The sequence below is a fragment of the Gallus gallus genome, chromosome 23, assembly GCF_016699485.2.
Source record: "Gallus gallus isolate bGalGal1 chromosome 23, bGalGal1.mat.broiler.GRCg7b, whole genome shotgun sequence".
In the NCBI taxonomy this organism is placed as follows: domain Eukaryota; kingdom Metazoa; phylum Chordata; class Aves; order Galliformes; family Phasianidae; genus Gallus; species Gallus gallus.
The window spans coordinates 5,684,777-5,700,244 of record NC_052554.1 but is presented as its reverse complement, the minus strand read 5'-3'; the positions used below and the strand labels follow the sequence as shown (position 1 = coordinate 5,700,244).

The 15,468-nt window shown below is 55.4% G+C and overlaps 3 protein-coding genes across 9 annotated transcripts in view; 1 reads left to right on the top strand and 2 right to left on the bottom strand.

Moving 5' to 3' along the window:
• Positions 1 to 60: 60 nt before the first annotated feature.
• On the bottom strand, positions 61 to 1,059 carry NDUFS5 (NADH:ubiquinone oxidoreductase subunit S5). Of its 2 annotated transcripts, none has more exons than XM_046903601.1 (2): positions 667 to 1,059; positions 61 to 377 (listed from the first exon to the last, which is right to left on the bottom strand). In XM_046903601.1, exons 1-2 carry the CDS (start codon positions 909 to 911, stop codon positions 365 to 367), a joined length of 258 nt encoding a protein of 85 aa, XP_046759557.1. In that variant the 5' UTR covers positions 912 to 1,059; the 3' UTR covers positions 61 to 364. The 2 variants fall into 2 exon arrangements, with proteins under 2 accessions (XP_046759557.1, XP_001233575.1); XM_001233574.5 differs by having other exon boundaries at positions 696 to 1,059.
• A 678-nt stretch (positions 1,060 to 1,737) lies between these two features.
• AZIN2 (antizyme inhibitor 2) overlaps positions 1,738 to 15,468 on the bottom strand; it is a 26,917-nt gene continuing 13,186 nt past the window's right edge. The window contains exons 4-14 of one of the 5 annotated variants that reach the window (XM_046903571.1): positions 8,675 to 8,815; positions 8,325 to 8,584; positions 5,202 to 5,367; positions 4,932 to 5,105; positions 4,223 to 4,395; positions 3,969 to 4,100; positions 3,461 to 3,626; positions 3,191 to 3,353; positions 3,010 to 3,122; positions 2,208 to 2,422; positions 1,739 to 2,036 (exon numbers count right to left, since the gene is read on the bottom strand). In XM_046903571.1, the coding sequence (XP_046759527.1) occupies positions 1,895 to 2,036; positions 2,208 to 2,422; positions 3,010 to 3,122; positions 3,191 to 3,353; positions 3,461 to 3,626; positions 3,969 to 4,100; positions 4,223 to 4,395; positions 4,932 to 5,105; positions 5,202 to 5,300 (1,377 nt within the window). In that variant the 5' untranslated portion in view covers positions 5,301 to 5,367; positions 8,325 to 8,584; positions 8,675 to 8,815 and the 3' untranslated portion in view covers positions 1,739 to 1,894. 5 annotated transcript variants of the gene reach the window in all.
• Positions 7,891 to 14,656, top strand: AK2 (adenylate kinase 2). Of its 2 annotated transcripts, XM_425786.8 has the most exons (7): positions 7,891 to 8,023; positions 8,348 to 8,473; positions 10,194 to 10,304; positions 10,411 to 10,505; positions 11,091 to 11,163; positions 11,728 to 11,923; positions 13,835 to 14,656. In XM_425786.8, exons 1-7 carry the CDS (start codon positions 7,910 to 7,912, stop codon positions 13,840 to 13,842), a joined length of 723 nt encoding a protein of 240 aa, XP_425786.2. In that variant the 5' UTR covers positions 7,891 to 7,909; the 3' UTR covers positions 13,843 to 14,656. The 2 variants fall into 2 exon arrangements, with proteins under 2 accessions (XP_425786.2, XP_004947909.1); XM_004947852.5 differs by lacking the exon at positions 13,835 to 14,656 and having other exon boundaries at positions 11,728 to 13,820.

The following is a 15,468-nucleotide window of genomic DNA, read 5'->3' as shown; positions in this document are numbered from 1 at the left end:
CATTTCAGGGGGGTTCAGAGGTTAACTTGGTTCAGAAAGAAAGACAAGGCAGAGCAGAACGCTGCTCCAAAGGACACATTTACTAGCCAAAGCAACGATGCCCAACACTTGCACTGCTCCCCTTTGCTCCGAGCTGTTGGTAGAGCCCTCCCCAGCACTGCCGTATGTGGGATGGCTGCAGCAGAACCCCATTGCGCCCGCCGCTCTCCTTCAGGTGATTCACTTCCATGGCTGCAGACGAGCGCTGTCGGGTCCCTGCAGGTCCCTGTGCCTCAGGGCCGGGTGTCCTTCTCACCCTTGTGGTACTCGGGCGGGGTGTACTTCCCCTCCTTGATCATCTTGTCCCTCTGCTCCAGGATCTTTTTCAACCGCAGAGCCTGGCAGAGCACACAGGGGATGGCAGAGACACAGAACCACAGTCAGAGAACCGCAGGACCTCAGAGACGCTGCAGGCCGCGGGCTGCCTGCCCCCCCAGGGCCCCATTCACGGCCTCGGGCGCCGCCAGGGACGGCGCAGCCGCAGCTCCGGGGCACTCCGGTACCACAGCAGCGCTGTCACGCCGTGCCTGGAGGATCCCCGGCGCTGCCCCAGGGCTCCGCACGCGCTTCCCGTGAGGCCGTGCCGCGCTCCCCCCCCACCCCCCCCGCCCGGTTCCGGGGACACACCGCCGTCCAGCAGCCGCCGCCGGGCTCACCAGCTTGGTGCGGTGCATGCACTCCATGAAGTCCTCGTACTCGGGCTGGCACTCGCGGCGGGCGCGGGTCTGGCCCAGGCCGTGCCCGCACTCCACCCACTCCCGCTCGAAGGCGTGGCACGCCCCGGCCACCCCGTACGGCTGCGTCGTGCTCTGCCGCAGCAGCCACCGGTCCACGTCGATGCCCAGCTGTCGCTGCAGGTCCCAGAACGGCATGGTGCTGTCGCGACACCGACCCTGCTCCCGAAACTGACCCTACCGCGACACCTCCGTGGGCTCCAAACCGCCTCCGCTCCGCCCCTCGCCGACCGGGCCCGCCGCCGTCCTTCACGGGGCTTTCGCGACGCTGCCCGCCGTCAAGCGCGACCGCAACCGCGACACCCGCACCGCGCTTGACGGCGGAACCAGAGAGACGGGCGGCACGAGCGGCCCTCCTCGCCACAGCGCCACCTGCCGACACGGAGGGGAAACCGGCCGCCGCGCCCCAGCGCCCCCTGCAGGCCTCTGCGGCACCCCTCCGGGCGGCCCCGCCCAGTGTCCCCATTGTCCCGCCGCGTTTCCGGTGCTCCCCGTGTCTCCAGTGGTTCCAAAGTCTCGCAGGGTCCCCCACTGCTCCCAGTATCCTCCAGTGTCCCCCAGTATTCCCATTGTCCCTCAGTGTCTTCCAGTGCTCCCCGTGTCCCCCAGCCTCTGTCCTTCAGGCTCTCACAGTGCTCCCAGTCCTTGGCTTTTATGGCCTCCCACCGCAGTGCTGTGACAATGTGGTACCACGGGCAGAAGTGTTCATTAGGGCAGGTGGGTTCATTAAGGCTCCCAGTGAGCCTCACCCACCCCCTAGCAGCTCCCACATCCCAGAACCCACTGCTGTCCTCACATCCCCCCATGCCCCAGGGCACCTCTAAGGCTGGGGACAACAGCTTTGGCATCCCTAATGAGCATGGCCTCATTATGCAGCCAACTGCTCATCTGAGCCGGATCTTCCGCCACCTCAGGCACAGGGAGGGGAAGGAATGCCAGGGGGGTCCTCATGGCAAAACCCGAGCCAGGCTCAACACCCATTTATTACCATAACTCCTATGAAAGCACCCAAACCCGCTGAGCACACGCAGCTCCATACAAGCAGGAGGAGCAGGACTGTGCTGTGCTGAGCTCTGCCTGCAGCCCCGTGGGCGCAGGGTGCTGGCGTGGGCCTTCCCTGCTCAGATGATGCCGGCTGGGGTGAAGACTGGGGGGACGCAGAGGGACTCCACCATCTCCCAGCCGCACGACAGCGGAGTGCAGGCGCTCTCGTGGTCATCTTCTGCTGGCGGCGGCTTCCCCTGGAGGAGCTGGAGGGCTTTCCTGCAGGCAGAGATACCCAGAGGGAGCAGGGGGCACCCACTCACGAAATGTCACGGTATGTTACCCCAGATCTGCCCCCCTCCCTCAGGCAGGGAGCCCAGATCAAGGGCAGCTCAGTGTCTCCCACTGGCAGTCCTGCCCTCAGCCTGCTCACACAGGGCTCTCTCTTACCAGGCCAGGCGGGACATGGCATAGGTGACGTGTGGCTGTGGACACCCACCGCACAGGGACGAAGTCGCAATGCTGTAGGCACCCATGTCCTGGAAAATCAGCCAGTCCCCATCCTGCAGCTCAGGCAGCTCCACGTCATCGGTGATCTGGTCCTCTGCGTGCCCCAGGGGACCCCTGAGGCTGCTGCTGCACAAGAGCTGCTCTGAGCAGGGCTTCTGCAGGGGACAGATCATGTGGCCACATGAGATGAAGGCATCTGAACCACAACACCAAGCAGTTTTACACAAGATGAGAATCTGGCCCCAAAACAGAAGACATGCTCTTCAATTTAACCCAGGTGGCAACAGACTGGCCCCACAGCTGACAATCCCTCTCCCATTTTGCTGGGAAGGGCTCACCTGGGTCTCACCACTCCAGGCACCAGCCTAAGCAGCATGTGAGAAGCAGGAGACAAAGCCCTGGTGACAGGTCAGTCTTGGTGTTCTTTCATCATCTAAGAGGATGGCTTTCACCTTTCTCAAGGGGTCTTTGCCTCACAGGTAGCCACACAGAACCTGTACAGTCTAACCTACATCCCCGTGCTGGCATCCTGAGCCCAGAGGCAGATGCAGATGCTTGATGTGTGACAACTTCCCACCAGCCCTAAGAAGCTAGGGAACAGCTATCAGTCCCCAAAATGTTCCTTGGGGACTGCACAGATCAAAGCAGATCTCACAGCATAGGAGAGGCACTCAGAAGCAGAGGACAACAGGACACACCATACTACTCTGCAGGGCTCCCCCCAGCCAGGCCGGATCCTCACCTTATGCAGCAGAGGCTTAGGGCAGGGACCGTCAAACAGGACACAGCTGAAGGTGCCATAGATGCCATTGCTGAGGTGATAGACAAAGCTCCTCTTGCTGCCAGACTCTTCCCCTGGGGAGCAGGGAGAGGCTCAGAGGCACACAGGCACAGTGGCAGACCCATCCCATGGTCCCACTTACCATCAGAGCCTGGCTGCTCCACGGGAATGTCTTCCTTGCTGGTGATACTGGCTGCAAAGGTGAAGGCTGAGGTGACATAGTATCGTCCCGGTGTTGCAATGATCTCCACCCCACACCCTTCTGGGAAATACATGTCTAGTGCAGAGTTTATCACAGCAGCAATCTGGATGGGAAGATGTACCCGGAGTGAGCGCAGTCATGCTGCTCAGTACAGGGCAGGGAGCAGTCCCACTTTCTGCCCACCCAGAGCCAGCAATGGGAGCCACATACCTCCTCAAACTGGGCTCTGGTGTCCTCGGTGCCAGGAAATCCCCCTCCGATGTCCAGGAGGTGCATTCGGTAGCCCAGCTCTGCGCCCATGTCAAATGCCAGCTGCGCCTCTGCCACAGCCTGGGCAAAAACTTGGGGCTCCAGGCTGTGTCTCCCAAGGTGAAAGCTGAGGGAACAGTCCCTGTTCAGAAGGGCTGCCTGTTCCATGGTGGCAGAAAGGGGGCATGGCTGAGAAATCCCCACCACAAGAGCTCTGTGCTTCCCACATACCTTCCTGGGAGAGACTGCCTGACCCATTCCACTGAGCCCCCCTCTGCAGGCCAAACCTGCCCCAAATTGGTGCCAACAAGGGTCATCTCCCCTAGGTGTCAGCCCCCACCTCACTGCCAGACCATGCAGCCCTGCAGTGCTCTGTGGACTCCTGAATTGTTCTAGCAGGGCAGAGCTCCTTGCAGGGCTGTCCAACAGGGACTCAGCACCCCAAAGGGACAAGGGCAACATGCCTTACCTGATGCCAACTACCTCCACATCTTGCTCCTTTGCTGACTCTAGCAGGCATCGGCAGGACTTGAGCGTGGCCCCAAACGTCATGCTTGGATGGGCAGAGGGGCTGGAGTCAGCAGCAATACCCAAAAGCATCCTGCACAGCAAAAAGCACTGTTGAGGAGTCTTTGGGCCCTCCACCACCCCACAGCCACCTCTCCGAATCCCACCGTAGCCCCCCAGTCCAATGGTGCCTCCAGATTCTGCATCAACACCTACCTGGCTTGTGGGTGGCTCCGGGCCACCTTGCTCAGCTCCACCTCGTTGTCGAAGGTCATCAGCTGCACACCATGGCTGGCTGCATATTTGATGTGGGCAATCTGCTTGCAAGGGCTGCTGTAGAAAATCTTGTCAGCTGGGACCCCAATGCTCTGAACCTCTGCAATCTCTGTCTGCAGGGAAACAGCACATGTGAGGTCTGTGGGAACAGTGCTGCTGTGCTTGGCCATGACTGGCTGCGGGCATCAGCCAGCTTGTAGTACTTCAAAGGGCAAACCACCAGCACTGTGGCCTGAGTTTTCCAGGGAATATCTACAAGAGCTAGCAGGGGTCACAGTGGGCTTTGTCCTGACATGGGTAGGTTGAGGTAAGGTGTCGACATGTAGCACAAGACCAAGAGGAGAGAAAACAAGCAGAACAATTGAGGAGGTGCAGGTTTGGCACATATCTTCCCTGCGAGCCGCAGTGAGAGGGCGATGGGACAACGGTTAGACAGACAGGAAATGTCAGTCAAACCGAGCAAGTCTGAATCAGCAACCAGGACGGGGATTTCTGGGCTGTGTCGGCAGGGTTCTGGCAGCAGGGGGAGACTGTTGCTGCTGTAGATCTTGGGCAGTGAGTGGAAATGCGTAACACAGGGGCGACCTGTGCCACTCTCCCAACAACGCACAAAGGATGCTCATCCCGAGCTGTTCCCCCACAGCCATACCTTGTTGGCACAGGCAAAGCCTGCCCCCAGCTCAGCCAGCAGCCGTATCACCCCTCCACTGCTGTTGCACTTCACAGGGAAGTACGGTTTCACACGAGGCAAGGCCTTCAGGAAGTGCAGGTGTTTCTTCACAATGTCCCCAAGGTCTGCCACAAAGAAGGCTTGCTGGTCACCCTACAATAAATCTGAAGTGAGCAGCGGTCGCTGCTCTGTGACCACCTCCTCCAGGGGGGGGATGGATGCAGAGCACAGCAGAGCTGCCCGCCCTACCGTCCGGCACAGCTCCACCAGGGTGCTCTCCAGGAGGTCCCTGCTGGTGAAGCCCTCCTCCACCATCATGAAATTGGATTCATTCAGGTACCCGTTCATGGTCAAGGTGTGACAACACCAGCGTAAAGCCTCCTCCAGTAGGGTATGGCTCCTAATATGCAACACGCTGGAAAAAAGAAAGGAGACGTTACAGGCAGAGCTCCGGAGACTCCAGCAGTGTGCACATCCCCACCTGCCCCCAGAGTGCCTCCTGGCCCTGCGATGGTTGTTGGTTGTGCGGGGAGCACTGCCCTGAGGAGAGCCCTCCGCTGCTCTCCAAAGCAGCACTCAGAGCACCGCTAGGGTTAAAGTGTGCTCTCCAGGGGGAGGAGGCTCATTTCTCTGCAGTGCAGAGCTCTGTGTTTTTGTTCACAGCAGCTGTCTTTCTCAGCAGCAGTTCTGGCACCAATGCCACGAACAACAAAGCCAACTTCACTGTAAAGCCAACCGTTTTTACATCCCAGAACGCGTGCCTTTGTGCTCTGGCTCGTAGTTAGACCTGCTGTACGTTTCAGGGGGAGAAGTTTCCTTGTGGTTTTCAAACTGCCAAAGTCTCAGAGCCACCTCTGGACACACAAACCTCACAAAAAACGAGGCATTGCTAAAGAACACAGCGCGGGCCACTCGCCAACAGCAGCCAACCCAGACATGGTCTGGATCTATGCTGTGCTTCCAGTTTCAGTTCTCTCCCATAGCACAGTGTGTGGAACAAGAGGACAAGCCATGCAGCACAGTTGTGTTTCCTGGCTTGCACAATTCATGGAGTAGCTTTAGCAGCCTCTTTCCTCGGATCCAGCACATCCCATAACCCAGGGAGCTGAAGACAGAACACAAGCACACAGGAAACATTTCCACTCCAATAAGCCAGGTCTATCCACAGGGCTTTTACAGGAAAATTGTCCCTCTGATCAGAAGTGAGCAGTAGACAAGTGTTTCACTTCTCAGAGCTGAACAGCACCTCCTCCTCTGCAGGGACCTACTTACAGCATTTCAGATACGCACTGGGAGAAAAACCACCCTGACCCAGAGCAGCAGCGTGTTGTAACACATTGAGCAAGCACCAGCAGCAAAGCCCAGAGATGGGGAAAGGGCTGGGAGGCTCTGAGAGCTTTATACCCATAAAATGAGTGCAACTCCTCTGGCCTTACCCTTCACCCCCCAAAGCCATTACTGATCATTCCTGAAACTCAGTGCCTCCAGGCATTGCCCTCTGTTCCCCTCCTCTCTGCACCAGGCAAGCCAGCAGCCCCCGCAGCTCCCCCACCTTAGGAAGCATTTAAGCAGACTATGCCCATGAATGTCCCACAAGAACAAACTGCCCTCAGCTGCAGTGGTTCATCCTGCCCCGGTTCCCTGCCTGCCCCTACCCCCCTCTGCAGGGGGGAGCTCCGCAGCCTTCAAATCTCAGCATCCTCTCCTGCTCTGCCTCACAACCGTGGCCGTGGCAACCGAGCCCGGCCACCCCATTGGCTGAGCCACCTCCGAGCATCCTTCATCCCTTTCCTGGAGCACAGCGAGCACCATTCCCCCCCCGCCCACCCACTCCCATGGCTGGGGCTGCCCCCCGCAGATACCCTGGGTTCTCACCACGTCCCCGGTGCACTGGTAGCTCATCCCCAGCCGGACAGCACAGAGCTGTGAGCCTGCTTGCAGCCCGGCCCAGCTCTGAGGATGCTTGTGGCTGCGCGTGCATCGCGTGCGCGGGGATCCTCGGGGGGAAGAGTGCCAAAAATACCTCTGAAGCACCGCTTCCAGGGAAACGAGGCTTTGTGAGATAAAAGCTGAGCAGCGCCTGCCTGGTAGGGATGTTGGCCGGGGAGGTGGGCAGGGAGATGTCAGGGACTGGCTCTACTCTCTGTCGTGCTGCTGCCAGTGTTTCCCAGCAGCAGAGCCGGCTCTGCCAAACATGCAGATGCCGTGTCTGCCTTTGCCTGCATTTGTGCATTTGGAAATGGCTCCATTGCTGCCCCCCACTCACACCACAGGCCGAGTGGATTTTTTTTCTTCTTCTTCTTCTTGTTAATTTGCAATTCCTTCTCTCTGGTCACTAAGAAGACAACACTCAGAGCATGAAGGAGCAGCTGCCCCCATACAGGAGATGAAAGGGACCTGGAGCCTGTGTGCTTGTATTTAGCACCGTCTCTGTCGAGGGCTCTCCTAGCAGGCACGGGCAGGGAAGCTCCCTTCTTCAGCAAAGTCCTGCCCTGTACCACCAGCAGTGGAGCACCAGGAGCAGCTGCAGCTATGCGCGTGCTGTGCAGACACTCCCTGCAGTGGGGCATTGCATCCCTGCAAGTGCTGAAGGCTTTTTGTGCCCGCACTGCGACATGGGCAGCGCAGGATCCAGACGGGCTCAGTGCAAAGCAATTCAAAGGACGGAGGTGAGCGAGCTGTGAGCTGGCTGTGTCACGGAGAGCTCTCACGCTGCGGCCCAGCAGCGCTGCAGCCGAGAGTTGCTCCCGGAACTACTTTAGTCCCTGCGTACGGAGAGCCTCACACCGGCAGCTCACACCCAACGCGCTCCGCCGCTCCCTGAGCGCGCAGAAACAGCCGCACCGTCCCCACGCGCGGCACTGCCCGCGTAGCCCCGCCCACCGCGACCCCGCCCACCACGTGCGTGACCCCGCCCACTCCGTGCGTGACCCCGCCAGGCACAGTCGGTGGCGGCCATGGCTCCGAACGCGCAGGCGGGGGGTGGCCGCGGACAGGCGCCGGGCACGGGGCTCCGCCGCGGGATCCGCGCGGTGCTGCTGGGGCCACCCGGCGCCGGAAAGGGCACCCAGGTGAGGGGACGGCGATCTGAGCCAGGGCGCGGTGCGGCCTCCTCGGGCCCGGCTCCCTGGGCCTGTGCGTGGCAGCCCGCGGGGGCACCGGGCGTGCGGGCCTTTGTCGCGGCCCTGCAGGGTTTCCTGGAGCCACGTGTTCCCACTGCATCCCGCTGCATCCCGCTGCTGCGAGTGGGGACGAGGTCTGGTCGGTGTGATGTTGGATCTGGGGGGTGCCTGTCCCAGTGGGAGGCAAAACTGGAGTGGCCGCGTCCTGTCCTTGCCCAGATCTGCTGGAGTCACCGCGCTGCGCTCTCACCTTCTGTCTGTCCTTTCCTGCAGGCTCCGAAGCTGGCTGAGACGTACTGCGTCTGCCACCTGGCCACGGGGGACATGCTGCGGGCCATGGTGGCTTCGGGCTCCGAGCTGGGCAAGCGGCTCAAAGAGACGATGGATTCGGGGAAGCTGGTGGGTAGCAGCAGGGGGCACAGACTGACAGCACTGTACCAACAGCAGCCAAAATGCACCTCCTTGTCAGAAGCCCAGGTGACAAAACCCAATATGTGCAGGAAGGGCAGACTGTAGGGTGAAGGTGAGGTTCTCCTTATTGCTCTGCAGGAGGAACATCCTATAAAAGCATCCTCCCCCATCACGCTTCTCCTTGCTTACCAGCAGCCTCTGTGCCCTCAGCCGTTCCTTTCTGTCACGGAGCCTTTACACGGTTTCAGTGTCACTTCACATGTCTGGACCACTGTGGGGTTGATGACTTTCTCCTTTCATCTGCATCCCAGATCTTCTGCTTGCCTGTAACTGTAACATGAAAGCGGACTTAAGAATGTTGCTGTGGGAGTTACAGTGTAACAGTGTAATGCTGTGCAGAAGACACTTGTGTCCCAGGGTTAGGTTCCCTAGCACATTCCTGTTCTGGAGATCTAATTATCTTTCAGTACGACTTAGATCCCTGAAGGAAACCAGAGGGGCAGCAAACCGTGGTGACTTGCCCCACAGCTAAGCAGTGTGGGCACATGTGGGGCATTGCTGCTAGCTGTCACTGGTTCATAATGCCCCAAGGAGACTGCAGGCTCAGGAACAAGGTGGCATACATCCAGCTTTAGCTTAAAGTGTGCATTGCAACACTGAGCCTGGTTGTGAAAGATAGGGACCTTATCTGGTGAGAGTGCTGGTATGTGCCACATGATGAGAGTGCGGGGTGCTGTGCTGCTGTGTCCTGGTGGTGCTCTGGCTGTCTGATAACTCAGCTGGGAGCACCAGCACTTGGAGCCAGGACGTTTTTTTTTATGCTCAATTATGCATTAATCTCTTCCCTGAAAGGAGTAATCAGGAAAGCACAGAAGTGTTGTTGCTTTACCGAGGCTGCTCCCCACCCATGTGCCTCCTGGTCCGGTTTATGTGCAGTGACAGCCTGTTCTGGAATCCTGCTGGGTCTCAGCTGTATGTACTGGGGGAAACAGCACCTGCTGATGTGATAAGGAGAGCTACTATTGGAACAGACACCTATTCTTGGGGCTGCAGTACCTGGTAGTACTTCTGAAATGCTGCAGCATAGAGAAGACGCTGATTCCAGAGACATACTGAGGTGGTGACGTGGGAAGAGCTGCCCAGCAGGGCTGGAGTTCGTCAGCAGCTGTTTGGGCATTTACCTTCACACACAGTTTACAAGCATCAATGAGCAGCTCACGTGCTTTGCCCCTCCTGGCCAGGCCTGCTTACTCAGAGATGTGTGTGTGCGAAGGTACAAAGTAACAGGAAATAAATGTTATGTTGGTATCAGTGGTTGTACTGAGGATTGGCTTTAAAAAAAAAAAAGACATATAGGGAATTTGTCTTAAGATTGATTGCCCATTTTGAAATACAACAACCTTTGCACCAGTGCTGTAACTTCACTGTTACAGACTGGGGTGTCCCTGCTGTGGAATGCCTCATTAACTCATTGGGCACATCTTAGTGTTGACACTCAAGGAGCACACCCCGGATGTGGGCATGTATGAACGTGCAGCTTCCACTCTGCTACAGCAGCAACCTGTGTGTCTGCCTTTGGAACTGGGACCAGCTGTAAAAAGGCTCTGGTGCAGGCTGGGTGCTGGCACAAGGACAGCTGCTGTGTGGACAGCTGTGTATAAATGCCTGCTGCCTGTTCTGACCATGCACCCATCTCTCCTCTTTGCAGGTGAGCGATGAGATGGTGGTGGAGCTGATTGAGAACAACCTCGACACTCCTCCCTGCAAGAATGGCTTTCTGCTGGATGGCTTCCCACGCACAGTGAAGCAGGCTGAAATGGTACTTGAGCTGCTGCTCAGGGCTGCGCAGGCAGCTCCTTTCTTCTGGGTGATGGGGAGCCCTTGGCTTGCATCTGCCTCTCTGAGTTGGGTGTTTGCTTTTGCAGCTGGATGAGCTCTTGGAGAAGAGGAGAGAGAAACTGGACTCCGTCATTGAGTTCAGCATCCCCGACTCCTTGCTCATACGGAGGATCACCGGACGGTAACTCCTCTCCCAGAAGATCTGGGGGTTCCTAGTTCATGGGAGAGTGTCCTTGTTTGGGATCATTTTGGTCACTGTCACAGCGCACGGACCAGCCTGCAGTTAGCCCTGTATTAGATTTCTGCTCTGTTTGAGCGTTCCATGCCTGGGCCAATCTGAACACAGCCTGTTGCTGATATGAATCAATAATCTTGGTGACCCAGCTCAGCCCTTAAGCCTGCTGTCTGACAGCTAATGTCTGTGCTTCTCTGGTGCTATTGCTTCTCCCTTATGCAGGCCATTTGGGCACTGCTGAACATCCTGTTCAGGATCAGTCATGGCTGTGCAGAGACGCAGATGTCTCCTGCTGTTTGCTGTGGCACTGTCGCCTTTGTGCTCCCCTTCTCCATTTCCTAATGCAACTTTTTATTTTTATTCCATGCACTTGAGGAGGCCATTGGTACCAGAATATTTAGAAAACGTTCTCCTAGTAGAGAGAAGCTAATTGTGTTGCTACTGCAGGTTTTTCTGTACTGATGACTGACAGGTTCAGGAGACCTCATCCTGGCACAGGGCCCCTTTGCTGATGCTTGCTTTCTGTTGTAGGCTGATTCACCCAGCAAGCGGCCGCTCTTATCATGAGGAGTTCAGACCCCCGAAAGAGCACATGAAGGACGATGTATGTGCGCTCCGAGGCCACAGCTTAAACTGCTTTGGGTTTAGCTGGTGCTTTGCAGCATCCCTGGAAAAAACTTGTTTCCTTCTCTCCTACCTTCTGTCCCACCTTTCTGGGGAGTGTGGGGAACTGCCTGGGCAGCCGAGGCCAACAGTAGTGCAGGGAACAAGGGATGAGTGAAGGTACAGCTGTTCTGTGGAGCCTGGGCTCTGCCACATCACAGCTCGGTGGCCTCTGTCCATAGCTGAAATTGCAGTGGGTCATGACTGCTTTCCCTCCTGGGGAGCAACTGTAGCTGGCATTTGGTCTTGGGGTTCCTTTTAGCAAGCAGAATGGTGTGTGAGGGAAAGACCATCATGCTGAATCAATTTCTTCAGTGACAGCTCTGGGACTTGGTTTGGCTGCTTTGGGTTCACACCGCCTTCCCATGCTGACCTGGGGACTCACCTCTGCAGTGCTGCATTGTGGCCCACCTTGGAGGAGGGGAGCAGGGGTTGTAGCTGCACAGAGAAGGGGGGAGTGCACCAGGCTGCAGCTAGCTGGAGACTGTCCCCTTGCTTCTCCCAGGTCACTGGAGAGCCCCTGATCCGCCGTTCAGATGATAATGAAACAGCCTTGAAAACCCGCCTGAAGGCCTACCACACACAGACCTCCCCCCTGGTCTCCTACTACAGCAAGCGAGGGATCCATACTGCGGTGGATGCCTCCCAGTCTCCTGATGTGGTGTTTGCTAGCATCCTGGCAGCCTTCTCGAGAGCAACATGTAAAGACCTGGTTATGTTCATTTAGGGCTCCATTCCTGGATGGAGCTTGCCCTTGTCTGTCTCTCTCTGTCTCTGTCTCTCTGTCTCTCTCTGTCTCTTTGGGGCCAGGGAGAGTGAAGAGCTAAGTAGAGTAGAAGAGGAGGGGATGATGCAGCCCGAGGCAGGAGTTTGCTAATTCTCTATTAAACGAGCTGTTAACGGTTTCCATCTCAGTGTATGTCAACGTCAGTCTGTCTGCAGATGTGGGCGATTCGGCCCCTAGAGGTCGCAGTGCGCCCGAGCACCAGCTGTCAGAACTGAGCTCTGCACCCTTTGGGTCCAAGGGATTTGGTTTCATTGTAGGGCTGTAGCTCCCCAGGAGAAGCAGCTGTACTTCCAGCTATTCCTGGCTGCTCCCCAGAGGATGAGCAGCAGTGGGAGGCAGAGCTTGGCTGTGTGTGCAGCCTACTGCTGCTCAGGGCTGGGTGAGGACTTGCTTCCATTGAATGTGTCTTACCCTGTGGGACAGCAGGTTCCCCAAGAGCACAGTTTTCTCTCCATTCTCATGCTGTTTGTGGGGCAAAAATAGGTTGAGTGACAATGGGGGTTTTCAGTTACTCATCTGTGGACTCAAAACATTTTCCAGTTCAGGTGTGGTGAGGCGTGGACTCCAATATACCAAATATTAGTGAGAGGCTTCTTTTTAAAAACAAACAAACAACATGAAGTCTCTGGTCAGACTGCAGTCACTGCAGCAATTTGATCTCTGGAGGACAAGAAAAGGACTTGGATGTCAGTTCTATTCCTTCCCTTGGCTCTGGCCAAGGAGATGAAGGTGTGTTGAGCTTCCCCTTATCCTGATGTCTAAATAAAGCCTTATTGCAAAATACGATTTTTCAAGGCCCAGAGGACACAGTTTTTAACCACTGGCCTCACATGTCCTTCAGCCAATGACCTTTTTTTACGAGCTCATGGAAATATACTTGTTTCCTGAGCAAGACAAACAGCTTGTCCCGGCTGTCCATTTGTGGTTCGTGCTTGGACATCTCAGTGCCGTTACGCCACCATATACAACCTTGCACGGCTGGTGACAACCTTTGCCCATGCATGCTTCCAGCCCTGCCTGGAAGATCTCACTGAAAATGCAGATTGGCCCAGATAAAACTTTGTCCTTTGGCCTTACGTGTATGTTTACTGATTCAGTGTTCCTGAGTCCTCTCTTTCAAGGAAGATGCCGTGGCTCCCTCAGTGGACTGAGCTGTGGTGGGCTGCATCCAGAACAGGTGCTCAGTCCTCTGAAATCCTTTGCAGTTTTTCTTGATAATTACTCTTTTGTCTGAAAATGACTCTGTCCTCATACGTTCTTTCCAGAAAAATGGTCCTCTTCAGCAAACTGCAAATCATGCTAGAAACTGAAAGCAGTTCATTTCTTGCTCTTGAAAGCACGTGAGTGTGCAGAGAGGGGATTTGAAAGTAACCAAGGGTGCTGGTTTCAGAAGCTGCCCAAGTTTCCCCACATGGCTGTTACCTCAACTCTTGTGTTCTCCCATGAAGAGGCTTCAGTGTGCAGGAAGGTGGGGTGAGCACTCGGTGCAGACTGCTGTGCTCTGGGGCAGTGGAAAAGGTGTGTTAGAGCTGTCTCTGCCTCTCAGTGATGTAAAGAAACTGAGAAGCAGCTTTTATCTTGGCATCTTGAGAGAATCAAAGGAAGAGCCACAGCACCCTCATGCTGTCATAAGGGAGGGTTCCTGGCCAGTTGGCATTCCTGAATCTGGTTGAGGTTTCCACAGCAAGAACAATGTGTTCTTCCACTCTCCATTTCTCTTTCTCCCTTGTGTTTGCTTTGCATCCAGCTCGACAGCCTTTTATGCCATAAACCATTTTGGTTTTTTCCCTAAATATATTTTTTTCTCTGTTCCCATTTGTTCCAGCTGAGTGACTCCGTGATCCAGATGAGACACCACCAAACGCTGCACACTGCTACATCAGCCATTGCAGCCTTCCCCTGGTGCAGGGGAGGCAGGGAGGGCAGCTGGGAGGGGGGTTACGATTGATGGGAAGGAAAAAGGATGTGGTAAACAAGGGGATTAGGGGTTGGCTTGGTTGTTTTTTGTTTGTATTTCTTATTCAGCAGAATCATTCTGAAGAGGAGGTGGCCTTCTCCTTAGAAATCAGTGTTTAGGAAGGCAAAACTATTGCAAAGAAGCATCTCTACCAGTGACCAGACCCAGGCCACTGACATAGCAGGGTAGGGCGAGGTGCCATTCCAGGCTTCTCCAGGGCTTTCAGGACTCGTCTTACTAGCTCATAGAAGCTGGAGGCTATCGAAGGTTTGCTGTGATTTCTAAAGCTGCTTCCTGTCAGCAAGGACCAAAATGAACAAATGACTTTTCTGAAGTAGAAGAGGAGGAAGGGAAAAAAGAAAAAAAAAAAGATGCTGTGTTGTTTTCCTGAAAGTTTTGTTTTTCTTGTTCTGCTGCATTCCTCCAGCCCAGCATAGACTTCTCCAGGTTCTGCTGCTGCTCAACTGAGGGGCTGCGGCGCTGGTCCAAGCTTGCCTTCCTTGGCAGTCAGGTGGCTTTTCTGTGATCTTGACCAAGCTGGAGTTCACATAATGCAGAAGAAATGCAAAAGAACCTTTCTTAATTGACTGTACAAATAACACTTAATTGGTTTTTTTGCATTTCTTTCTAGATCAAATGGTGCCTTGTCTAACCTCTGAATCAATAATAAAATAACCCCTTTACATTTTGTATCTGTTGCTGCGTCCTTTTTGACCTGCAGACAGCGTGGAAGAAGGGAAGCAGATGACATACTAACAGTTGAGGGGGGTGGATGCTCTGGCCTGATCCTATCTCAAGGACGTTTCTGTGCAGCTAAAAATGTGGCTTGTAATTCCTTTTACATTCTCTAATGAGCGTTTCAATGCTTTATATCACCATAGCAATGCTGTCTCTTGCTGACTTTGTGTCTCTCGTTTCTTCATGCATGGTGCTGAAAGCACAACCCCTGTGTATTCTGACCCTTTGTGGTTGGAGCTCCTTTCAGGTATTTTTACAACTAATGTCATACCAGCCTTTCCTCCCTCTTCCTTTCTAACTGCTGGTGCATGGAGGAGTTGACGTTATTTCGTCTCTTGCAATAACTGCAAGCCAAATGCTGGCTTCTGTTTCTTCTTGTTCACCTTCTGCCTTTCATACCTTGCTGCACAGCTCCCTCCACCAGTGTCTGTCAAACTACACAGGACAAAATCTGCTGTAATGAAGGGTCTGAAGGCATTTCCTGGTCTCCTGTTATCCAGCCTCCGTAGCGTCCCAGGCCCTGCCATGGGTTCTCTGAGGAATCGCAGAGGAAGTTTGTGCTGATGAGAAGTCATTGTTTTTTTTCCAGTGCCTTTGATACCAGGCAGTAGCAGCCCTGTTTGCCCCTGGGGCTTTGATTGTGGCCCTATGGACAGACATCACAGAGGGTCAGGCTGCCTATGCCTACTTCCTCCAGCAAGGACTGGTTTCTTCAGCATAATTGGGTGCCCTTGCTCCTCAGCCATGCAGTCTCTCTGTGCTCT

Coding starts and splice junctions, on each gene's coding strand:
- NDUFS5 (XM_001233574.5), bottom strand. CDS start 911: ATGCCGTTCTGGGACCTGCAGCGACAGCTGGGCATCGACGTGGACCGG. Junction 378..695: donor GCATGCACCGCACCAAGCTG/GTGAGCCCGGCG, acceptor GTGCTCTGCCAG/GCTCTGCGGTTGAAAAAGAT.
- AK2 (XM_004947852.5), top strand. CDS start 7,910: ATGGCTCCGAACGCGCAGGCGGGGGGTGGCCGCGGACAGGCGCCGGGC. Junction 10,305..10,410: donor CAGTGAAGCAGGCTGAAATG/GTACTTGAGCTG, acceptor TTGCTTTTGCAG/CTGGATGAGCTCTTGGAGAA. Junction 10,506..11,090: donor ATACGGAGGATCACCGGACG/GTAACTCCTCTC, acceptor TTTCTGTTGTAG/GCTGATTCACCCAGCAAGCG.